At 45.7% G+C, this 23,269-nt stretch overlaps 8 protein-coding genes across 8 annotated transcripts; 5 read left to right on the top strand and 3 right to left on the bottom strand.

Moving 5' to 3' along the window:
• Nucleotides 1–6: 6 nt before the first annotated feature.
• BT62DRAFT_961125 (uncharacterized protein) lies at nucleotides 7–1,306 on the top strand (the record flags this gene model as incomplete). The annotated part of the gene is made up of 5 exons (XM_043188586.1): nucleotides 7–155; nucleotides 206–364; nucleotides 411–693; nucleotides 742–1,142; nucleotides 1,196–1,306. The coding sequence occupies exons 1-5, from the start codon at nucleotides 66–68 to the stop codon at nucleotides 1,304–1,306; spliced, it is 1,044 nt and encodes a 347-aa protein (XP_043044839.1). The 5' UTR covers nucleotides 7–65.
• On the bottom strand, nucleotides 1,196–3,674 carry BT62DRAFT_927017 (uncharacterized protein). Its single transcript, XM_043185164.1, has 4 exons — nucleotides 3,519–3,674; nucleotides 2,176–3,356; nucleotides 1,440–2,127; nucleotides 1,196–1,386 (listed from the first exon to the last, which is right to left on the bottom strand). The coding sequence occupies exons 1-4, from the start codon at nucleotides 3,591–3,593 to the stop codon at nucleotides 1,342–1,344; spliced, it is 1,989 nt and encodes a 662-aa protein (XP_043044840.1). The 5' UTR covers nucleotides 3,594–3,674; the 3' UTR covers nucleotides 1,196–1,341.
• Nucleotides 3,675–3,714: 40 nt separating this feature from the next.
• BT62DRAFT_942202 (MFS general substrate transporter) lies at nucleotides 3,715–6,308 on the bottom strand. Its single transcript, XM_043187821.1, has 17 exons — nucleotides 5,969–6,308; nucleotides 5,822–5,918; nucleotides 5,657–5,769; nucleotides 5,594–5,607; nucleotides 5,440–5,537; nucleotides 5,197–5,393; nucleotides 4,986–5,151; nucleotides 4,909–4,932; nucleotides 4,828–4,854; nucleotides 4,701–4,775; nucleotides 4,608–4,653; nucleotides 4,526–4,555; nucleotides 4,405–4,475; nucleotides 4,258–4,347; nucleotides 4,173–4,200; nucleotides 4,010–4,110; nucleotides 3,715–3,956 (listed from the first exon to the last, which is right to left on the bottom strand). Exons 1-17 carry the CDS (start codon nucleotides 6,285–6,287, stop codon nucleotides 3,791–3,793), a joined length of 1,662 nt encoding a protein of 553 aa, XP_043044841.1. The 5' UTR covers nucleotides 6,288–6,308; the 3' UTR covers nucleotides 3,715–3,790.
• A 409-nt stretch (nucleotides 6,309–6,717) lies between these two features.
• BT62DRAFT_916373 (uncharacterized protein) lies at nucleotides 6,718–8,346 on the top strand (the record flags this gene model as incomplete). Its single annotated transcript, XM_043183986.1, has 1 exon — nucleotides 6,718–8,346. One exon carries the CDS (start codon nucleotides 6,718–6,720, stop codon nucleotides 8,344–8,346), a length of 1,629 nt encoding a protein of 542 aa, XP_043044842.1.
• Nucleotides 8,347–8,412: 66 nt separating this feature from the next.
• Nucleotides 8,413–10,329, bottom strand: BT62DRAFT_417475 (zf-ZPR1-domain-containing protein). Its single transcript, XM_043180830.1, has 6 exons — nucleotides 10,031–10,329; nucleotides 9,857–9,977; nucleotides 9,170–9,807; nucleotides 8,980–9,123; nucleotides 8,734–8,931; nucleotides 8,413–8,686 (listed from the first exon to the last, which is right to left on the bottom strand). The coding sequence occupies exons 1-6, from the start codon at nucleotides 10,190–10,192 to the stop codon at nucleotides 8,480–8,482; spliced, it is 1,470 nt and encodes a 489-aa protein (XP_043044843.1). The 5' UTR covers nucleotides 10,193–10,329; the 3' UTR covers nucleotides 8,413–8,479.
• Nucleotides 10,330–10,554: 225 nt separating this feature from the next.
• Nucleotides 10,555–11,924, top strand: BT62DRAFT_1071918 (uncharacterized protein; the record flags this gene model as incomplete). The annotated part of the gene is made up of 3 exons (XM_043178815.1): nucleotides 10,555–10,718; nucleotides 10,764–11,345; nucleotides 11,398–11,924. Exons 1-3 carry the CDS (start codon nucleotides 10,598–10,600, stop codon nucleotides 11,922–11,924), a joined length of 1,230 nt encoding a protein of 409 aa, XP_043044844.1. The 5' UTR covers nucleotides 10,555–10,597.
• Nucleotides 11,925–18,290: 6,366 nt separating this feature from the next.
• BT62DRAFT_927027 (glycoside hydrolase family 37 protein) lies at nucleotides 18,291–21,457 on the top strand. Its single transcript, XM_043185165.1, has 10 exons — nucleotides 18,291–18,499; nucleotides 18,557–18,817; nucleotides 18,867–19,337; nucleotides 19,389–20,311; nucleotides 20,376–20,489; nucleotides 20,516–20,517; nucleotides 20,607–20,697; nucleotides 20,745–20,790; nucleotides 20,850–20,949; nucleotides 21,006–21,457. The coding sequence occupies exons 1-10, from the start codon at nucleotides 18,368–18,370 to the stop codon at nucleotides 21,188–21,190; spliced, it is 2,325 nt and encodes a 774-aa protein (XP_043044845.1). The 5' UTR covers nucleotides 18,291–18,367; the 3' UTR covers nucleotides 21,191–21,457.
• An 83-nt stretch (nucleotides 21,458–21,540) lies between these two features.
• Nucleotides 21,541–23,266, top strand: BT62DRAFT_927028 (alpha/beta-hydrolase). Its single transcript, XM_043185166.1, has 6 exons — nucleotides 21,541–22,036; nucleotides 22,085–22,384; nucleotides 22,439–22,612; nucleotides 22,662–22,774; nucleotides 22,824–22,998; nucleotides 23,050–23,266. The coding sequence occupies exons 1-6, from the start codon at nucleotides 21,602–21,604 to the stop codon at nucleotides 23,083–23,085; spliced, it is 1,233 nt and encodes a 410-aa protein (XP_043044846.1). The 5' UTR covers nucleotides 21,541–21,601; the 3' UTR covers nucleotides 23,086–23,266.
• Nucleotides 23,267–23,269: the final 3 nt, after the last annotated feature.

Consider the following 23,269-nt stretch of genomic DNA (forward strand, 5'->3'; position numbering starts at 1 on the left):
AGTACCCTGTTATAGACGACTGCCAAGTGATAGTAATCAAGAGTCCGTCTTGCACTTCAGTTACCATGTCCTACCAGCAAAATGGAACTCCTTACCAAGGCGTACCTCAGGATGTTGTCTCTGGCGAGCAGTATCGATACGCATTGACCAATTTTGTACGAAAATCTACTTCCGCCGGAAATACAGCGCACTCATCGGAACCAAGCGAATTGCTCACGAAAAAGTAGAGCAACAGCGGGCTCAGCTGGAAGAACAGGAGCAACAAGTAGCTCTGCTTCGTGCACGGATAGCACTACTTGAAGGAGGATTCAATGTTGATCAAACTGGAAAGGGAGGAAATTCTGTCGATGATTTCTCTATCAAAGTACGCCTGATCCTGTCTGCTGGTCTTTCTACCGACTCGGCAGTAGAATGCAGCTTCGCAATTGGACAAACTCATCAATCGATGGGCATCGGAAATCGTACGAAGTCCACCGGCCTCGTTCGATGTTATATGTGGCGCAGTTCTCAGTGATGTGCCGAATGGGCCCGATGTCGCTGCCCAGATAAAAGGGACGTCCATGCAGGTGCAGTACCTGCTGCGTCATGCAATGTCGGAGACGATATCTGAGGGTATAATCAATTGTCTCATGGTGACCAACTCAAGCGACGCCAATATACAGCTAGCACGGATTCATGAACATCTGTTTGCTCGTACGGCCTTGATCAATTCTGGGACTACTATTATTTAATGATTTATAGGTGACCCAACCGTTGCTTGTGTTTGGCGACGACAGACATTTTCTGCGGCAGTCGAATCATGTACTCCTGATATGTCCCTCAGTATCTTGGATGAGCAAGTCCCGAAGCTAATGAGGGTCTTGGGAGGTGTCCTGCCCGCCGCAGGAGGTACTTCTATTCTTGAATCCGCATACGATTTTTCCCGGATGCTGCACGGATCCAACACATCGTCGGGCGACGCGTTCTATCGCGCCTTTGTCCCAGAACTAGGAAGCACGCTTTATCCACGGCAGATTGAGCTCGTGAAAAGATGTTTGAAAAGTGAAAGAGGGGACATAGACAAGGTTGGTGCCACAATATTTCCGGGCTTGGTGAAAGTCACCAAGGGACCAGGCGATGAGCCTTCGACAGAAACTTTACAGGTGAGAATAGTACCAGTCGAAGCACCTGATGTTAACTAATTATTCCTATATAGACTGTCGTGAGGAGAGCACAAGTCATCTGCGAATGTGCCATGAACGGCACAGCTACATTATCATCACATCAGCCAGGCCGAACGAGTTCACCCCAAATAGCGAACGTCTAATGATCTACGTCCCAACTATTTCCATTGTGTTGCAATTACACAAGTAACAGTGATGCTAACGTAGCCTGAGTTTGTACCACCTGTAATAATCCGGTTCAGAAGATTCACCCCAGACAAAAGAAGCATCATATACCTCCAACGCTTGTTGCACCTCTAGGCGTCTCCGCGCAGCTTCCAACCAATCAGACAGCAGAACATGAGCAGTGCCTTTGAGCTGGTTGAGCTCTCGCGTAGCACTATCGAGGTCCTTTTCGTTCAAATAGTACTCAGCCCTCGCCAAAACACTTAGGACATCGTTACCGGGAACCAAGCCATGCCTCTTGAACCGGAAGCTCGACAAGAAGTGACTGGCAAGATGCGAAAACAATCCAGCATCTTGGTCAGGCACCAGTGCAACATTAGACACCTTGGGAGCTACAGATGTCGTGAACCACGACGCGAGGTCAGCAAATGGCTCAACGCCAACGTCAGGGACTTCTGTTGATTCAAGAGTGTCAAGAGCAACAGAGGTAACTGGATCTTCGCGGGCGGTAGTGACGTGCCGGAGGATCCGGAGCTCCTCTCGGAACGGTTTTCGTACAGAAGATGAGAGTGCTGATGATGACAGCGCACGCACTGCAGTCCAAAGAGCGTGTATCCGAATGTTCTCGTCTAAATAAACTGAATTATCCAGTGCAATGCGCTCCAAACGCTTGAGTTGCGTGGACAGTTCGTCGAGTTTAGCAAGGCGTCCGCCACGCTCCTGTTCGACTCGGACTTTAATTTCACGAATCCACCGACGTTGGAGCTCAATTCCTTGGGCAATAACTTCTTCCTTGAGTCTACCGATATTAAGTTAGCCCGTCGCTAAGGTCAAAAATTGATTTCACCTCTCGTTGATAATTTCGAGATGGGTCTTGAGCTCATTGTCTAATTTCTCCCGGTAAGCGCGCGTAAGTTCAACCTGGTGCTGGTCGAAGACCTTCCGGAACTCATCCTCTTGAGTATCAAGCTTGTCCTGAGCTTCCATCTCCAACTCGATCATTTTGATTGTATACTCCCTAGTCTGTTCGTCCATCTTTGCCTGCAGTCCGTTCCGTTCTTCGTCCTTCACAGTCTCTATCCGCTCCACAAGTGAAGACAAGTCGACCTTGGCAGCTTCTAGCACAGGTGTAATCTGAGATGCAGCATTGGGGTTGGACTTGAGATATGAAGCCAGGTCATCGATGGTACAGGCCAGGTGCTTGACGATGGGGTCGGATACATCGGCAATTGATGGCGCGATGAGGGGAAGTGCAGCGGGAGGTTCAGGAGGAGGTGCCTCTTTCGTAGGAGGCGGTGTAGGACGTTGAAAGCCGGGAGGTGGTTCGAATCCAACTGGTAAGGGTTCGGTGTACACGTTATCAACGACCTTTTCAGGGGTCGGGATGGCTGGTGGTTGTTCTGGGGTTGTTTCTAGGGCTTTCGCTGTATCGACGGGAACAGAGGTGGCAGAGGCTGCAGAGGGCGGTATCTTGCCCGCCAACGCATCTTCAGCCTGGTGAACGAGCTGAAGGAGTTCATCAGCGATCTGTTGCTCCTGGTGCTTGGCCAAAGCATCCTGTTTTCCCGTGATTTTTTCTTCTGCTTTCTGTACATCCGATTTAATGTTCGACGCAACAGCCTTGGCCCGCTCCTTCGACGATTCGTAAGTCTTGACAGCCGCCTCCCGCGCTTCACCAGCCTTCTGTTCAGCTATATGCTTCGCGTTTTCAATGGCGCTAGGTGCACCGTTGATTGAATCGGTAACGAAACGCTGAACGGAAATGATGGCATCCTTGGTATATTCTATTGCCGTTGCGACCGTGAGGGTGTCCCAATGATGAGTTTCGGCATATTCAAGCATGGATTGACCAAGAGGGACATGGTCATTGAAGAAGTTATAATATGTCTGGTTGTTGAAAGAGGCGAAGGTGCTGCCAACGTAAAAGGTGCCGGTCAGCGTCGCCGTTGCCCAGAAAATCCGCCTAAAAATCCGAGGTTTCTTTTTCGGTGTTGCCGTAGAGGCTTCAGAGGCCTCTGTCGCAAGACGCTAATTGTAACACAAATCAGCATGGTTGTCCTGGAGCATTCAAACGGAGCATATAGGTTGTCTGACACGTCGACAACGTTGTGCGGCCCTATTCTACTGCCCTCATTGACCCAACGGCATCCAACCAATATAATGGCGTACTGAGAGCAAGGATGGACTCACCCTCCTGGACACTCGCACAACTCCTCGACCAGCGGTCGACGATATGGACCTAGAAGCAAGTCTGACACGATGCATGCCGTGCACAAGCAATCTCCGGCCCTGGAGTGTAGAGGACAGTAAGCGGAGAATATGCAACGTTGGCGTTCAGGACCGTGAACGGAAACTTTCCGATTTGGTCCGGAAGTACGCTGCTCATGTAAGCCGTGTCGGTAGCGGACGCCCGGCGCATTCTTCACGGTATTCATGTATGTACGTATAGGTACTCTGAGACTCTAAATGTTAACCTTGTCCTCAGCCTTGCCATTGTTTTCTGCAGTAGCCGAAGCAACATAAAATTCAAATGCTTTGCGTTTCGCCTCTGCTTGAACGAACTCGACGCATTCAACTCGACTTTTCTCGACGTCCACTAGCCAAAGAAAAAGTGTACTGAAAACACCACTGACCCAATCTTTAAGGAGGTGATCCATGCAGACGAGGACATATCCACTCACAGTGCGAACAGAAAAGCAAAAGGCATATTGTCGTTGTTATTCGAAGCCGTTATTATCGCAGAGGACACAAAGGGACCAATGAATGCAGAGGTTTTGCCCACCTGTTGAAGACATACGGTCAGCAGGTAGAAGTACGAATGTTGTTCAAGTAATCAGCGCTTACGACGGAGAACAGGGCAAAGAACAGAAACCTGCATTTACATGGACCATATTAGTACCCGTTTGATGGGAGACGGCGAAGAACCTACATTTGAGGAAGCGGTGACACTTCGCTGATCATGGTTTGGCTGTATGCATACCAAGGGCACACTAAAAGACCATAGAAAGCTTGATACAGCCTTTATGAACTCGTTACAACGATGATTATATTAACGAAGACAACGGATACCACGAACCATATTTCCCAGACGTGTTTAAACCCGAATTTGTCCGTGTGAACACCGATAAGGCCCCAAATCGTCAGGACCTAACAAGTTCGTGAGAGAAAGCCTTAAGAAGAGATACATTGCAACCAACGATAATCCAAAATACGTTGAACAAGAGCATCTGGTTAATACTCTGTCGACGGCCTCAACACATAGAAACAAGAACCACTAACAGCCTTCGTGCTGATGCTATAGCGCTTTTGTACCAGCCAGAAAATACTAGACCAAATTGAGCTCGACTCTGGCTAGTTATAGTGGTGACGCACTAGATGCCCATGCCCTGCGCTACAATGCCGACAATGAGGAGTAAAGTCAGCTGAAAAGTCGAGTACGCCACCACGCTAAATTCCCTAGGCGTCAGGATGCTCGCATCAGAAGGAGACGAGAACAAACCTGTTCTGGAGGGTACCGATGACCGTACTATTCAAATCTTTAAGCTCCCTCGGTGAGGATAAGCATTGAGAAATTACTAACACAGTGGTATTTAGGACATCACCCCTAGATAATAAGTAATTCTACGACAACACCAATTAGGGAAGTAAGTGACGCACATGAGGAAATAAAAAATAAGATATAGGAAGGTCTGCTTGAGTCGGAGACATTCTCTTAAGGCGACGTAGGTTTGCGTGAAACCCACTATCATAAGACTGGTTCCTGCAGGAAGCTGCAAACCAGGACGCCGTTTTTCCAGAATAAACCATGGCAAGGCACAAAGCACTGTTGATCAGGCTAGTAGCCCATTGACATAGGAAGATGACATACACCAGACACCTCCGGAAAATGCAATCAAAACACTGAATGCCTTTGTGTTGTTCTCTGTGCTTTCGTCCGATCGCAAACCTTTGAGGATCCCTACCATAACGGCTAATATTATAATCTCTCCAGCTGAGCATACGGCAAATGAGATATTAGATATCCGGTTTTTGGCCAGCGAGGTCAAAAGCTCATGTTCTCGTTGACTATAACGACGTCAGGGTACGGGAATAAAAATGGCATGATACTGACCTTTTCTGACCATCTGTTAATTCTGTCATCGAGCCTTTGACCTCAGGAAGGTCCCGAGCTAGCCCAGGAAAAGCAGCCGTCCAAAATGTCAGCGAACACTGAAGTAAAAATCCTAAGTACAGAGACAAAACGCTACTCTGAGTATCATGCACACCTGATAAGTTATCACTTCAGATATGTTAGACGCATGTTGACTAAGAGATGAACCAAGACGTGCATCCCAGAATATACAACACTATACCGGCGCGCCATTTGGATGGATCGTCTACTCCCAGCCATGCAAAAGACACGCCCACGGCGAGAAGGGTAAAGAATATGGTGATGTTGGGCCTGGGGAGATAAGAAGGTTGAACGTCAAAATAGAAGTTGAGTACCAAATTACCTCCAGCGACCATAGTCTGCCCAGGCGCCAATAAATAGAAGAAGAGCGGCTTGAATAGCAAAGCTAATGCCATTCGTTAATAAGACAATGGAATTTACTAAGAACAAAATTAGTGCACAACCAGGTCTGATGAAAAAATGGGCGCACTGTCACGAACATGACCGAGATACGGCAAAACGCAGGTATTCTCGCACGACGTCACAAATGGTGGGTCCTTGGGGTCGTAACCTGCTAGATAAAGAAGATTCTGGAACTGCGAAGGACCAAAGTTGAATCCTGATAACCCGTTGTTGCCTATGTAGTAGAGATAATACGACCATAATTCTTTTCGCGTCGTCGTGTACTCTTCTCCCTCGTCTGTATCGACCTCACTTGAGACCTCTTCAACGGCTCGGTTGCCGGGCATGATAAACAGAGCGAAAAACAGGAATCTGTTCAAATGGAGGAGCCGGCTGGAAAAAAACATTCCCAGTGCATCACGTTTGATGGGAAAGATGGCGAATGCACGTTGTCCTTCTCCATTCAGCACGTCGCTCCTCGTTGTGCAGGGGCTTCCCAGCGTCCCGTCTTCACGCTCATCTTTCGCACGGACCTCCCATACAATGACTTATCAAGGTCAAGGATACGATTATTACGACCATGTCGACCCAAATCACCTCGAATACTCTTCATGGAATGACGGTGTTCCATATCTACAGTACCACAATTCTTCATACGGACGGTCCTGGCCGCAACTTTGGGATACCTACGGGTCCCATAATAGCCAATGGCAAGCCCGTGACCAGCCATACGAACAGGATTATTATCCATCGTACCGTCGCGACAGGATCTCTACAGACTACGAAACGCAACGATCGTCTTCCCGGCATCGCGATTCGTCACCTTTGCCCCCACCAATGCCTACCGAGCCTTCTGCTGAATACCTCGAGCTCTCACAGCAGCCTTCTACGCATATAGATGACCCCTCTTCCTTGAGAAAGCTTCTCATTCTAGATTTAAACGGCACTTTGCTGTATAGAGAGGTGAAACCCCAAAGTTCTCGCAGATACCGGCGTGACAGAGTCAATGACTCTTCAGAACCTCAGCCCCGTGTCATGCATCCCCGTCCCTACATGGGATCATTCAGGCAGTACCTATTTCATCCCAAGACGCTAAAGTGGTTGGATACCATGGTTTGGAGTTCTGCGCAACCATTCAATGTTAACCATATGGTGGATCAGTGCTTCGAGGGGGAAAAGGAGAAGTTGGTTGCTGTGTGGGCTCGAGACACGCTTGGGTTGACAAGTGCACAATATCGTGTGTTTCTTATTTCTTCCTTGGTCATCCTATTGAACGGACTTGCAGACCAGAAAACACAGACTACGAAGAACCTTGCTAAGCCATGGGCTACGCTTTATCTATTGCCAGACCGAGATGACCAGCCGTCTTCAATATCAAGCAGCCAAGTTCAACCCTCTCGTTCAGTAGACGAGCTGGTGCCTTTGAACGAACCTCCCGATTCCGTTTATGTTCATTCCGCCCTCACCACACTCCTTCTCGATGACTCTCCTCTTAAAGCTCACCTTCAGCCCTGGAACCACTTCTGCGTACCCGAGTACACCGCCCAAATTCGAAGCCGCGATCTCGCTACACGGCAACACGAAAGAGACAAGCCTCATTCTGATGTTCAGAATGAAGACGCTACCGTTTCCACGAAAAAGCGGAAAAGGGCAAAGAAGCAGGCCCTTGGCTATGATCAGGTCTTGCTGGTTGTTATCGGTGTGCTCGATAGGATAAAGGTGGAGAGCAATGTTTCTGGATGGATGCGTCAATATGGCCTATGGGATGGTGTGCATGAGGAGGACCAGAAAGAGAAATCAGTTCCAACGCCGGAGGAAACATCTGTTGATGATGAGGTTGAAATTTTAGGGGATCCCACGAGGAAACGCAGCAGACGGATTAGCGACTACGCTGGCCTCAATGACGAAAATTCCCGCCCTTCTGACTCTGACAGACCTGACAGCCCCTCGCCTGCCGTCGAAATAACATTTATATCTCCCGAGAAAGCTTCACTCCCATCCATAGCACACATGCGTGGTGATATTTCTCCCTTTTCGTCACTTCTACGAACGCCAATGCGCGATTTAACAGAAGTAACAAGTTCATCACAACCTGTTCCAGATGATGGTTCTTCCTCAGTTAGAAGAAATTTGATTTCGTCGTTAGAAGAGCAGTCGACTTCCCCCTACCCCCCATTGTCTCCTCTGCTTCAGCCTTCATCTCAAACTGCTGAGCATAAATCGATATGTCCTTCCCCCGTCCTTGAAGCGGCCAGATTTCCAGAGTTGAATTGCAAATCGGAAGCTAATTCTCCTTCTGAGTCTCCGCAACCGCCAGACGGCCAGCATATCAATCCTTTATTCCCATCCTCTATGGCTGAGAAAGACAAATTATGGTTCGAAAATGAAGCTGTAGTTTCTCATTGGGCTAAGCTTGGTCTGGAGGCGTTGGCGGCTCTCGGCATACCCGCTGAAGCTGGTATATGATTACAGGTTACAATTCAGTTGTCTACTTCGGTTAATCTACTTGGTACAAGAAAACTGCACACGTACTTATATGCTTTGATTATTGAATACTTGCCGTAAATCGTGATACTGCTACCTACATGTAAATGTACTGTCATGACCGCTCTTCCTTCTCTTCATCTTCCTTGTAATTCTCTACCTTCATGCCATGCAGACCTAGCTCCTCGTTCTGCTCCCATGTCCGGTCATACAACTCAATAGTCATGTTGGGATCTGGGTCGGGAGCATACAAGTTCTGCACATACGAGTTGGCCAAAGGGTCGTCGAGAATGAGTGTGAAAGGTCTTTCAACATTCTTCACCTGAAAAATGGAATTAGTATAGTAGAAATGTATTTTGAATCATTTACCTCTTTTAGGCCCTTGAGGAATTCTTCGAATGACTTCCTATCGCCGACAGTCAGAGAGTCGCCGGCTTGGAGTACCTTTTCTGACAGCTCCTCGTAAACTTGGTTGAGAATACCTTCGAGGGTGGTGAAACGACCCCCAAGGGTGCCGTGTTGTAGTACGAGATCGATTTCTGGAATCGTGATACCACTGGTTTCACTCTGGAAAATACCTTAGTCCTGAAATGTCAGTAACGAAGTAGACAATACCTTAAGAATATCCCTGCTCAGGTCTTCACGGTCCTCGACCTTAAGTGTTATCCGTTTGCCCTTTTCGGAGATAGCAGAACCGGACTTGACTTCATTGTCCCTGTATCCACAATGATCACAGTTAATGGACATTATGATGACATCCTACGATATCGTCAGAAACATGAACATGAACAAAAAGGCAACATACTTTGAAGTAAGGTATGTTGACTTTCTTCATCATAGTATCAATAGGATGCCCGCAGCTCGAACACGGTCCATTGAAGACAAAGATCTCTCCGTCAGTTCCAGCCTCGCCACCACCCAATTCTTCATCACCCCCTTTCACGGCCTGGAGGGCTCCTTCATTGTTCTCCTTAGGCGGCGCAACCAGTCCTAGTGCTACATTCTGCTTCAATGTCCGCGGATACGTTCTCATATTCCACTTGGGGTCTGCCATATTGTTCACAAACTCAATGAACGAGTTTCCAGCGGGGTCGTCCAATTTGAGCGTGAAAGGTGTCAAAGGAATATGGTCTTTCTGTGATGTCTTTCCGACATGTACGTCTTTGTCTTCCTCGTCGCCAATGACATCCTTCAGTTTGTCAATTAGAGCTTGAATTTTCGTGTAACTATCTTCATCCTGTATGCGCCGCAGCGGTTGGTCCATGCTCAGATCAGCTATGACATCACGGATCAGGCCTTCCACTGTCGTGAGCTGACCGCGAGTAGAAGGTGGAAGTGTGAGTTCGTATTCTGGGACCACGATCTCACAGCTTTCAGAGCGCACAATTTGTCTGTTAAGGTCGGATCGGGAGACTATACGAGCAGTGTAGATGGTACCCTCAGCTACATGTTATCAGATAATGCTAATGATGAGAACGGGATATGAACACACGACGTATAGTGCTTGCAGACTGTATTTCATTGTTCGTCGCTCCGCAGTGTTCACATCTGAATGATATCACGATAACTTCGCGGAAGAATGGAATAGATGTGAGTAGCATCCTGGTGACACCCTACCATGAGAACAATAAGATGATTTTGACCTCAGATAGAGTAAGATAGGGACCTGCTCGCCACATTTCATGCAGAGTGACTCGATTTCTTGAGTAGGCCTATCGTCTGTATCGTCTGCGTTTGATTCGTCGATTTCATGATCTTTTTCAGGTAATAAATCCGCTTTATCCGCAGCGAATCCAATACTTGGAAAGAGTTCATTGGCCTTGGACATAGTTGTAGAGGAAAGAGGAGTATCAAAAGTTGTTGATCGAAAAAAAACCGGGTTCGGCGCCTTGCCACTTGAAAAGGGATTTCGCTCGCCAAGACGACGAGAGAAAGAAATAGTCGTTCCTGCACCTTCACCGATTAGGAGAAACGTCTCGTCTTGAGACCACTAACTACCACATGTAGTAGCTAGTTGAGACCACAACCCTTTCCCAAGGCCTTCCAGCCTAAGAACGCCGCGAAAATCCCACCATAGAAAGGCAGGGCAACCACCCCAGAGTATGATGGTACGATGCCACTGGACGTCTCTAACTAGCGAGAATAAAGAATTTTTAATATGCTCTAGAAAGACAACGCCACCCAGGCCGGCTCCCGTGATACGACATTTGACACGAGGTCATAAAGAAGATGAATGCTCGCCCTTTGTCCGTGCAAAACTAGGACGTCTCAAATCATATTTAAGGAGCGCCAGTCCGCCATAGAGTTCTATTCCTCCCTCTCACCCCCCGGAACCAGTGCCAGGCAAAACGAGCGTTCATACGACCCTTCAAAAAACTAATTCTCTGACCGAAGATCAGGCACCTCCCCCGCCCGAAGACGAGGAAAACAGAGAATCGTCACCAAAGACAAACCTTGCCCACTTCGCACCCGATGCCATACGAATTCCCTGACCCTCGTGCCACCGCCAACCTGCCTATTCCCCTACGATAAGTTCACCTGCTCTGGCGAAACGCCTGCGACACTCCCCGCGGGTTCTGAAACCCCATTCACGGACGCCACACACCCCCGCGTCTTCATCCCATGGAGTCATATCACGGCTGCTTTCCCAGAGGACATGCGTGACGCCATTGCCACCTCCCCTGAAAAGTTTATCGCAGCCGTCCCTTTCGGAGCAGGTCCTAAGTTCTACGCCGAAAACCGACGGGCAGATCTATTACTGAAAACCTTTCTCGAAGACCTCGACTTCCCGGACAAGGGAAAGCTCACGGTGTCCTTCCCTATCGAAGCGAAGGAGGACAAGAAAGGCAGGAATAAAGATGAAGGTCGCAGCAGAAAGACCGCCTTCGACAAGCCGTGGCCCCTGATCATTACAGATTTCTCTGAGGACTTCGCCAAATTCCTCCTCTGGAACCAATGCTTCGCAAACGGCATCGCATGCTGTTTGGAACCTCGTCCCATTTAACCCGAAGGCACTAGCTTGGGCCATCACAGCTTTCCAGGGCAACGTCGTTAGCAACGACCCTGATCTGATAGCTGAAGCTCTCGCATGCATCAAAGCCGCCACCTGGCCCGACGTCTCCATCCAAAACCTAGTCAAACACATCACCCAGACCCAAGGACGTTCAGGAAATCCCGCCGAGCTCACAGTCAAGATGACTCAGTCCTGGCGTCTCTCGTACATTGAGACGAAGAATTTCAAAGACGACAAAGGTCCGGTCTTCCTCTTGACGAGAGAACCCATCACCGACAACCTGGACATGCACAGATCGATAGCCGCGCACATCCGCAAACTGAAGATCCGAGTCAACTACCAACAGCTGATCAACGTCGACAAGATCGTTGGCTGCGACTGGTGCAAGAACCAAAATCATCCGAGCCATGCATGCCCCTTCCCGGAGGTGGATTCTACCTGGTACGGCCCCTCCACCGACGAACGCCGACTCGGAATGATGAAATCAGAAACCCCAAAAGACGATTTCCGCAAGCGAAGGGAGGACAGCCCGGAACCAGGCGGTTGATCGAAACATGGAAAGAAAGATTACGACCGCTGGAATATAGTTAGGCGTGGTAAAAAGCAGTAGTCAGCGTACCACTTAGATGCCATAGAATACAGTTGTATGTGTTTAATTGAGATATTTTACTACTGCTAGGATAATCTCGACGAGCATCAAGCTTGAAATAGCGGATCCAGGGGTGAGACTGGAGCGATGAGAAGTCCGTTAGATCCTGCTAACACTCATCAATGCATCTCCCCGTTCTGATTATTGATGACTTAGTGGAGGTAAGTGGGACTGCTGAGCAGGGAGGGGCGATATAACAAACTCCGACAAGGCCGGTAGAGCCACGACTGCTTGGAACTCCTCCTCACCGGGGAATCTCTTCTAAGCGGATCTACCTTAGCATGCCGCAGTTTGGCAGACTCGGTATGTGAAATTAGTTGCTACTAACTGTCTAGAATATAGAGATGAATCAAACTACGAATGCGGTCGTTACGGTACAGGCCTCGCACTACACCATCAAGACTCTGACATACCCACTGGTTATTCCTCTATTCAAGATGGTAGTGTGAGTAGTGACAGTGGGGAACCAGCATCGGAATTCCTTGAGAATGATGCGGTTGACCGAATGTCTCTCGGTCCCCCAGACAATGATAGGAATGTGCCAGCTGCCTCCCCAGCTACATAATGTGTAGACTCGGGAGAAACCATGCAAGCCCACAATGGTAGGTGTCGACAGCAAACATGCCAAAGACATCAGTCAAGTTTCTCGACAAACTCATGTGGCTCGAGTACCCATAGATGAGACCCCAACTTATAAGAGTGGTCATGCCACAAACCAGAGAGGAGAGCCATGCTCCCACCAAAATGCACAAGAAGATGATCCAGCTGGATCCCCTCAACAAGAAAAGAATCCTATGAGCCAAGCAAGTGTTAGGCCTGAGTGACACATGAACTATGACACGTGGTAAATAAGCACTGTATCGTGTTTGTACAATCACGCTTAAGTCCACTTGATGTGTTTGTAGTTGTTATATCCTAAGGTCAATACAAGTAGTTGACTCAAGGTAAAGCAGTAGAATAAAGGATAGTTTGAGACTAGGGATACATGGTGTTAGTTATGCTACTTATATACCATTCATCTCTCAATAAATATAGTACTACTAATTGTAAGTGTTCTGTGTTATAGTGCCCATTATCCTAGGGCATTGTAGTTACCTACAATAGACCAATTGTCTTGTTGTCAGGGTGTCGCTTTGTGTTTCAGGTCTGGTGGCTGTGTTGATCAAAATACCCCCACAGTCCTATTGTTAGTCTAGGCATTCTGACTAAGCATAAATAGGGGTTAATACTGCAGAAATGAAAATAAAAGTAGGAAAAATTATAACATTACCCTCTCCTTAAGACTATCATTCTGATGGCTTAATTAAAGGATGGTTGTAGTTGTATTAGATGAGGGCCATTGTGCAGATAACCTGCCCTTCTTCTCAGAAGATTCATGAAGATATTGACCTATTTGTAGGTCAATTTAGCAATAGTTTATAGTTATGTATAGCATCATTTGTATTCATATGTCATTTGTTTACTCATTGGTTAGACTCTAGGCTGTATCCCTTCTAGCTGACTAGATAGTCAACAGTTATAGTCATGCTATCTCTATGTTTATATATTTATCATGTTTTATAGTGGAGTACTTGATCAACTTCATAATGTTCTTTGTCATTGATCAGATCAGATGGTGGTAGCAGTGGTTGTTCTTGATTTAGGAAGGTGGAAACTATGAATGGAGTAAGAGGTGTTTTATTGAACATGTTATAAATTCACCAATGTGAGGGCAGTCTGAATTTGTAGACAGAATTCCTGACTTTGGTGATAATGGTAAATGTGCTGGTATACTTGTTATCAAGTTTTGTTTTAGGTGTGAGAGATGAAAGTTTATGGTGTCAAGCCACATCTTGTTATTTATGTTATATAAATGTGCTGGTTGCCAGTGTTTGTCATATTATGCTTTTATGATATTAGCAGCCTTCTGTAATGCTGTTTCTGTTTTGAGATGGATTTTTACCATGGTTGTAGCAAAATTGGTTGAAGTGGAGATCATGGTGTGTGTTCACATTATTCTGGCCATATTTGAATGCCAGCCATAGTTGATAAAGAAGGGCATCTTGCCAGTGGCAGAGTGGATGTGGTTGTTGTACTAAAAGGCTGTGAGTGCTAGTTATTCTGTCCAGTTGTTCTGTCAGTAGTTGATGAACATGTGAAGATATTTTTCAATTTCTTGGTTGATGCATTTGATCTGACTGTCTGTCTGAGGGTGATAAGCTGTGGAGGTGTTGCTGTGAATATTGAGCAGTCTGTATAAGTCATTGATGAATTTTAAGATGAATTGTGGATTTTGGTTTGAGATGATGACTTATGGCATCTCATATTTGGTATATACCTCATCATGAAGTATCTTTGTCCACCTCTTGAAGGAAAGTTCCATTGAGCATGCAATTGGAATGATTGCTTTAGAAAACCTATCAACAATCATGATGATTGCATCATATTTATTGCAATCAGGAAGTTCAGTCACTATGTTGATGGATATGTGGATCTATGATTGTGTTAGTAGTTCATTCAAGTGCAACAGTGTGGCTCAGGCTCAGATAGAGAACTTAGTCTATTAGCATATCTCACACCCTTTAACATATTCTTTGATGTCCTTTGTCATTTTTGGCCTATGATCATCACTCTTGATCAGGAAAAAAGCATATGATAAAATAAGCTATGATTATTTATGGAGAGTGATAGAGGCTTTCCAAATTTCATCACAGTTCATATTCACTGTAAAATCCTTATATAAATATATATTTATAAGAATCATGATAAATGAATGCTTCAGCTCACTATTCAAGATAACTTGAGATGTATATCAAGGTGATCCTCTATCTTGCCTGCTATTCAATCTTGCTATTGAATCTCTGGCTGAAATGCTCCACAAATTAAACCTCAAAGGTCTAAAAGTCTCAAAATCAGAGAAAAAATTAATTATCAAGCTCTTTGCAGATAGCACTATAATGTTTTTTCAAGAAGAGGATGATTTTGATGAAGCCTCTAGACATCTGATGTCTTGCCAGTGGAGCATATTCCAATATTACAAAAACATAAATCATACCAATCAGAAGCAAAGAGTTCTGCTTAAATGTATTAAACAGTCAAAGGAGCAAAGCTAACTTTAAACAAATATCTAATAATATACATATTATAAAAGAATATAAAGCAATATGTATCCTAAGAGCCTGGTTTGGAAATAACATCTCTGAGGATACAGTCTGGTCTTCAGTAATAGAAAAAATAGATAACAGCCTAGCCCACTGAAAATTGGCTCATCTCTCTGTCTCTAACTGATATGCTATAATTTAAATGATAATAGGAGGACTGATCCAATACTTAACAGCAGTATAAGACATGCCAAAGCATGTTGAAAGCAAATTAGAAAAAAAAGAATGCAAGTTTATTTAGAAAGAAAAAACACAAAATCTTATTAACTTTGAAAAATTAAAGTCTTTGAGAGACCAGAAAGGTTTAAGGATTCTTGACATACAAGTCCACAACAAAGCAATCAAAGCCATATGGATGAAGGAGCTCTTCTCTGATCAGAAACCAACCTGAACTTTTTATGATATCTTGGCTCATATAAGTCTGAGCTCAGAAAAAAATATCAACCAGAATATCAAAATAAATATCTTTCTACAGTCATTTAATGCAAAAAAAATCAAAATTACCTAAAGACCTACAACAAATTTTATCTATAGCAAAAGAAACTGGTGTATAGACAGAAATATCATATTCTCCAAAGAAATACTCTGAAGTCAACCAATTTGGTTCCACTTTGAAGCCAATCCAAAAATACATCTTTTAACTTGATTATCAGCAAGTATATGCCTCTGCAAAAACCACAATCTACATTTAGTCATAGAAGTGGAAAAAATTTTCCAGTTCCTAAATGACTCAAATCCCAATAGCAAGTCTTGAGGAATATGATGTGACTGCTACATTGATAAAACAATGAAGAATCTGAGCTGCAAAAAACCAAATGAGTGTATACTTTATGATGAGCTACTAAATCTATGACTTAGTGCACTATCAGGAAAGATGATCCATACAACAATAGATGGATTCAGTATAGATAAGATCAACTCCAAGATAAGAGCTATTGCTGGAATTCTTGTAATGGGAGAAAATAACATAGAAATCTCCCTAAGAATCCTTATGTCCATGCCTCAAACAATCCAGATTGGCAAGATAGTGGTGACAAAGAAGCTCACAGTCAGGATCAAAGAGAGCTGCTCTGCATAATAATATGAGCTCAAAACACATACTCTAATATATGTCAACATTGTTGAAAAAGATAGAAGATATAGATTATACAGGTATACTTAACTGAAAAATCCTCTAAGCAACTATAGCCAGCCTATGCAGCAGAAAACAGATCACAATAATGAAATAAGTTAGAGGCAAAGATAAACATCTTGAAAACAATAAAGTGAACATATTAGCAAAAGAAGGGGCTGAAAAAGAATAAGATGACTCCATTGACTTGAAAATAGACTCAAAACAAAGTCACAGAAGCTGCTCTGAGTAAACTGACACAAAGCCATACCTACAAGGCCTTCCAAAAACAAAAAAACTAGATTCTCCCACAACATGCTAAATCAGTAGCAAATGTAAAGCTAGCCATTAAGAGAGTGAATAAATATTTCAGGATTAAACTGTCAGAATCAGTGCTCTGAAAATCAATCAGACATAGAGATATCAATCATAACACAAGATATTTTCTCTGAATGATGATGCACAATGCCTATCAGATAAGAGCAAAATAGCTAAATTTTGCTCTCTAATGCTACAGCAGAGCATACTACACTCACTGCAACAGCAGTATAGAAAACATGAATCATATTATGACTGAATGCTCTTCTTCAGGACAGTAAGAAATTTAGAAGACCTAGAGAGATGTAATATTCTATGACACTCCCCAGAAAGTTGAATATTCTAGCATGTGTGGTCTCAGCATTTAAGTCACCAAGTGGACTCAGAGAAGGAGGAAAAGAGTGATTCTTCTGAATTGTTATCTCCTTATTCATGCAAACCATCTGAAATACCTGGTGTGAGAGGGTAATCCAATGAGAGAACACATCTTTCATATCAGAGGAAATTAGGAACAGATGAAAGAAGAAGATAAACAGAAGACTGGAATTCAACTGTCTAATGTCACAAGCCCACTTCAGAAAGAAGGCATTTAACAAAGATCTAGTGTTAAGAATATGAGCTGGCTCAATCCTCAACAAGCATCAGTTTCTGAATGACTGGACAGAAACTGACAGGGTTTTAGTGAGTATAGAGTAATGTTGAAGGCTGGGAAGTGCAAGGTAAGAAGGGTGTGAGAAGTAGAAGATAACTCAGCTGAGTTACAATTTCTGAGTCCCACACTCTGAGACAGTGCATAATGCATTTCCCCATGGTGAAACCAAAATCTATTTATAGTACTAACAACAAATGTTTGGTTTCAATCCCTGGCTGCACGTTGGAAGCGACTGTGTCACAGGATCTGCAATAGCCCCCACCCAAAAAAAAAAGGAGTTGATCAAAAATGATCAAAAATTTTTGAGGTTCACTTTTGTGATAACACATGCATGATCACTGATTCATCTCTTCTTCCAAGTGCTAGCAAGACACATCGAGTACATACAACTACCTCTGTAATCGTAATGATGTTTAACTACTGTAGGCTAGCGGTGAAAATTGGGCCTTTTCCTCTCTTCGCAATTGTCATGTATCAATCATTGATAGGAGTTTTAATAAATAATGCGCAAAGAAAGATGTCCCGGTTGTAAGTAATGAATCACGTATCGGTAGAGTTCCATCAGATTCGCGGTGCATAGCCCATGCTTTATTAGAGGGCCGCGATAAGCCCTGTTTAGAAGTTTGAACAATATTTATCTTTACGTTTATCCGCTCTAGAGACGTAAATCGGATTAATATCGCGTTGAGGGGGGGAATTTGTGGATACCATTTCCATACGTGAGTGGAGTGTTCTGAACGAAATAAAAGTATGACAACGTCGACCCATCAGCCGATAAATTCGAAGCGGAGTTTGTGTTATTACTGAATGCACATAAAATGATGGCCCTTCAGAAGACAAGGTCCCGTTTGAGCGTTTATAAAGGCCAACATTCTAACTGTAGGCATTCTGGGTGTCACACTGTACTGCCAGAATTGAGGAACAATAGAGAAAGAGTGCGATGTCCATGGTAGAGAAGGTACATTTCTGGCGTCACTTGTCCGATGTCGAGATCATCGTTGTCAGCAAGCAGGTGGCATCAGTATCAGTTTCGCACGGATCTGTGCCTTTACCCCACATTGTTTCCGCTCATTCCTTTCCTTTCATCCATTATCTCTTCGTCTTTTTCTTTTTCTCCTTTATGGCGCCCATTCTTAATCATCCAACCGGCGTGTCATTTATTGACGACCAGGCAAGCAAACCCGTCAATGTTGATGCTGCCACTTATTACGGAGGCGGGGAGTCATTTACACGTTCCCGGACGTACAGTCACGTAGATCTCGTTCTCTTTTCCGTGCTTTCAAGAAAGTACTTACCCTCCTCCTCACAGTCTCACATCCATGGCTACAAGCCTAAGCGAGCACCGGCCTTTGAGGAAGACTGGCACTTGAGACCACGTCGTATGTCCCATGACGAGAAAGCCGTCACCGCTCCTAGGCGGTTCCTGATTGACGTCGAGGAGACCATTCGAGTCGTTCTGGAGCAGGAAGATACCGACGGAGACCTTCAGATAAGTGTCACCGACGCTGGCCCGAAGATGATGGCGTTGGGAACGGCGACGAGCAATGGTTTTAAGACATTTGATATTCGGGTGCGCCCTTAGTTACATTTTTTGTGTTCATTCATTCAATGTCTTCTAGGGCACATATATGCTCTCCAATCTGCTACAAGAGCTTGCTCTCGCACGCGACCATAATAGAAAGAGAATCGTCCTCGACGAAGCCAGGCTCACCGAGAATCCTGTTGATCGTTTGTCACGTATGATCAAGAACTCGTTCTGGCACTCCCTGACGCGGCGTATTGATGGTGACGGCCTTGAAATCATTACTGCTGATCCAAAGAACCGCACAGGTCGATCCAGCCCACGAATTTACGTTCCCTACGGTGAACCTGCCATGGCCGAATATTATCGAAAAGTCGCTAAAGAGAAGCCACACATGAATCTTGATGTACAGGTTCTTCCCGAGAAACCTGACGACCCCGCTTTCGTGAAGAGCCTAAACTCTAAACCTGGCATCCTCGCTCTGGCAATGAACGAAGTAGACGATGGCAAAGGTGGAAAGACCTTGAAGGGCATTCCCTTCATCGTTCCTGGTGCACGATTCAACGAGGTCCCTTCTGTCGTATGATTTATGAGCTTTGCCACTTACACCATTCTGCAGCTCTACAACTGGGACTCATACTTCATATCTCTAGGACTCCTCGTCGATGGCCAGGTGACTATGGCCAAAGGCATGGTCGACCATTTCATCTTTGAAATTCGACATTACAACAAGATCCTAAACGGCAATCGAAGCTACTATCTTTGTCGTACACAGCCACCATTCCTCACAGACATGGCTCTTCAGATCTACAATCAGCTCGACCAGTCTGACGTTGATGGCAACCGGGCTTGGCTGAAACGCGCTATTCAAGCAGCTATCAAGGAGTATCACACTGTGTGGGTTGCGGAGCCTCGCATGGATCCCAAAACCGGACTGTCGCGCTATCGCCCAGACGGCCTCGGGATACCTCCCGAGACGGAGGCCTCTCATTTCACTCACATCCTTGAGCCCTATGCCGAGAAGCATGGCCTTTCTGTTCTGGAGTTCAGCGAAAAATACAACGACGGAACGTTGCAGGAGCCCCAGCTAGACGAGTACTTTCTGCACGATCGTGCCGTACGCGAATCTGGACACGACACTACGTATAGGTTTGAAAAGCGGTGTGCAAACCTTGCGACCATCGACCTGCAGGCGTTGCTATACAAGTACGAGGTTGACATCGGAACTGCAATCCGAGAGGTGTTCGATGACGAACTTGAGTTGGATGAGGATTTCCCGCTGTCACCGTTCCCTCCTTCAGTGGAAGCATATTCGAACCCTCGCAGGGAAAGTTCACGCAAGAGGGTTCAGCGGAGTGATGAGTGGTTCAAGAGGGCAGCGTTTCGGAAGGAGATGATTGACAGGCATCTTTGGAACGAAACGAAGGGTCTTTACTTCGATTACGATACGGTTAAAGAGAAGCAGATATTGTATGAGAGTGTGACCGCGTTTTGGCCACTTTGGGCTGGCTGTGCCAGTGAGGAACAATGTCGGAAGCTTGTGTACGTTGTCTCGTCACTGTTCTGGTGGGATTGGGATGTCTTACTATTTATTTGTACCTTCCAGATCGCATTCATTGAAAAAGTTCGAAGTTCTGGGTGGTGTCGTGTCAGGGACCGAAGAGTCTCGCGGGAAGATTTCCTTGGACCGGCCTAACCGACAGTGGGATTATCCGTATGCTGCCTTTCTGTCTCGTTGTCTTCTAGATCTGACACATTTTTTCCCATGATATAGCTACGCATGGTATGAGTTTTATCTTCTCAGCTCTCGAATATGCGCTTCTCACACCAGCTTACAGGCCTCCTCACCAGATCGTGATTTGGGTAGGGCTAGAACGATATGGATATCTCGAAGAAGCGCAACGACTAGCCTATCGTTTCCTGTATATGTATGTCGCTATGATTTCATTTAAATGTGGGCTCATGAATTTGCCAGGATGACCACTGCTTTCGTTGATTTCAATGGGGTCGTTCCCGAGAAGGTCTGTTGGTTGATTCTTTTCCATAATTATGATCTGTTACTAACATTCTGTTAAATTAGTTTGATGCCGTCAAGCTGTCGCACCTAGTAGATGCGGAGTATGGCAATCAGGGTGTTGACTTCAAGATGGTGCCGCGTGAAGGTTTCGGTTGGATGAACTGTACGTCCTTTTGCCTCAGACAATGACGTTGTACTGATATCAGGATTTTCAATTAGCCGCGTATCAGGTCGGCTTGTCGTTCTTGACGACACACATGCGTAGGGCTGTTGCTGCGTGTACCAGCCCGGAGGTCTTCTTTGGCGCTCCCTCTGGGACTGATTCTGTCATTGCAAGCCGAAATGTACCTATGACTGATCCCCTGGGTCTAGCCATGGATGCCCTTGATATTACTTCGCAGTAAATGCATAGATTTAACTTACCTCTGTCGCTCCTGTTTTGTCGAACGGGTTTTTTTCCACCTTTTATTTATGCTCGAGGATTCATTACTAATTTGGGGCATTTTATCCTCGATGTACCACACTGTAGATCATACAGTAACCATCCAATCAATTCGACTCCGTACCTATCATAGTTATAGTAATTCTTGTTTTCGCGTTTTCTTCCGTGAGCGTAGACCAAGTTGTCGAGATGCGTGTTGATATGGATGAGGCTACTCCGCCTGTTGAAGCGCTTGTGAGACGACCTTCAGATTTTAAAAGGTTGGCGGCAAAGATAAAGAGTGAAAGTTCGGCCCGTGACAAGTTGGGGTGACTTGGTACGAATGCCATCATCGACTCCATCGTCTTGGTAGCCTATACTGTGTTATGCTTCCATGTTACCAACTTCCCTGGCGAGCTTCCTCGTCCCATTGCTCAACTTTCTGACCGTCCCTCTGGCGCCGTCGCCGCCCCTGCAGTTCCAGCTGCGCCACGTCCACGCAGTCTCGTCTTCAGCTCGGGTCGTTTTTGCCGACGTTCCATCGAATACCGATACCAAGTCTCTACTCTCTTACGGTGGCAATTCGTATGATCTAACAACCCGGAGAGTAAAGTCATTTCGGCCTCCTACCTTTGATGCGTTCTCTCAAGCTCGCGTGCGCTCGATGAAGTTTGGGCAAAGTCAAAGTCTGGCTTGGAAAGAAGATCAAGTCCTTGCCCCAGATGTCGAGGACAGAGAGACCCTCCTTGCGTTGGCTAAAATGGCCAACAATGCTTACGTCGTACCCGATGAGGGCTCATGGTACGATCTAGGCGTAAACTGGACAGTCGTATGTATCCTCACAATCTCCCTCGGAATAGAGCTAAGCCTCCTGCAGTCTTATCCATTTGGCTGGGAGCCCGACGATGACGGGTTCAGAGGACATGTCTTTGCGACGCCTGACAACGAGACCGTAGTGCTATCCATCAAGGGAACCTCTGCGGGCGTATTTGGTGGAGGAGGCCCAACTGTGAAGAAGGATAAACTGAATGACAACTTGCTTTTCAGCTGCTGCTGCGCTCGGATCGACTGGACGTGGACTACCGTCTGCGGTTGTTATCGTGGCGGATGGAAGTGTGACCAGGACTGCGTTGAGGAGGCGCTCATAGAAGAAAGTCTCTTCTACCCTGTTGGGACGGTACGCCTTCAATATCAATACGTGCCTCAAACTCTTCTCATTCCGTCTGCCTAGAACTTGTACAATAACCTCTCGTACATGTATCCAGATTCAAACATTTGGATCATCGGACATTCTTTGGGTGGGGCTTTGGCAAGTCTGGTCGGTGTTACTTTCGGCGCCCCAGTTATCGCATTTGAATCTCCAGGAGAGAAAATGGCCGCGTCTCGACTTCATCTTCCGTCACCGGTACGTCGCTTGCCAAAGGAATAAGACCAACTTATTTATCCGTGCCTAGCCTTCCACGCAACACATTACACACGTTTACCACACGGCCGATCCCATTGCAATGGGAACATGCAACGGCATTCTCTCGTCTTGTGCCCTTGGTGGATACGCCATGGAGTCTCGGTAAGCCGTTTTCTTCGAATCTATCCGTCTGAGTCCGACCATCACCTAGATGCCATCTGGGCGAATCCATTGTCTATGATACAGTCTCGAACCTTTCATGGACTGTCGATGTACGGACACACGGTATTGTCACCGTGATTGAGAAAGTTCTTACAGATCCTTGGCCTCCCAGCGTTGATATGGGACGACAAGTGCCCGAGGCTGCTCCAGAAGAAGATTGTGTGGTAAGCCGGTGCAATAGCATACTACTTGACGGCTGAATCTTCCATGTGCAGGAATGTTATAGTTGGGAATATGGAAACTTTGATTAGAGGCAATCTGCCAGGCCCTAGAACATGACATGGTTGCGATGAGATGATATAGATACGCGTGTTGTACTTTATACACGCTTGGAACCTCGGTTAATACCTTATTGTAATTACTTGCCTTGTTGCGCCGTAGTACTCAAGTAACTTTACGAATCGTTGAGTGGCAGTGCTAACTTGTTTGCCATCC

This window comes from Guyanagaster necrorhizus, assembly GCF_019112545.1.
Source record: "Guyanagaster necrorhizus MCA 3950 unplaced genomic scaffold BT62scaffold_3, whole genome shotgun sequence".
Classification (NCBI taxonomy): domain Eukaryota; kingdom Fungi; phylum Basidiomycota; class Agaricomycetes; order Agaricales; family Physalacriaceae; genus Guyanagaster; species Guyanagaster necrorhizus.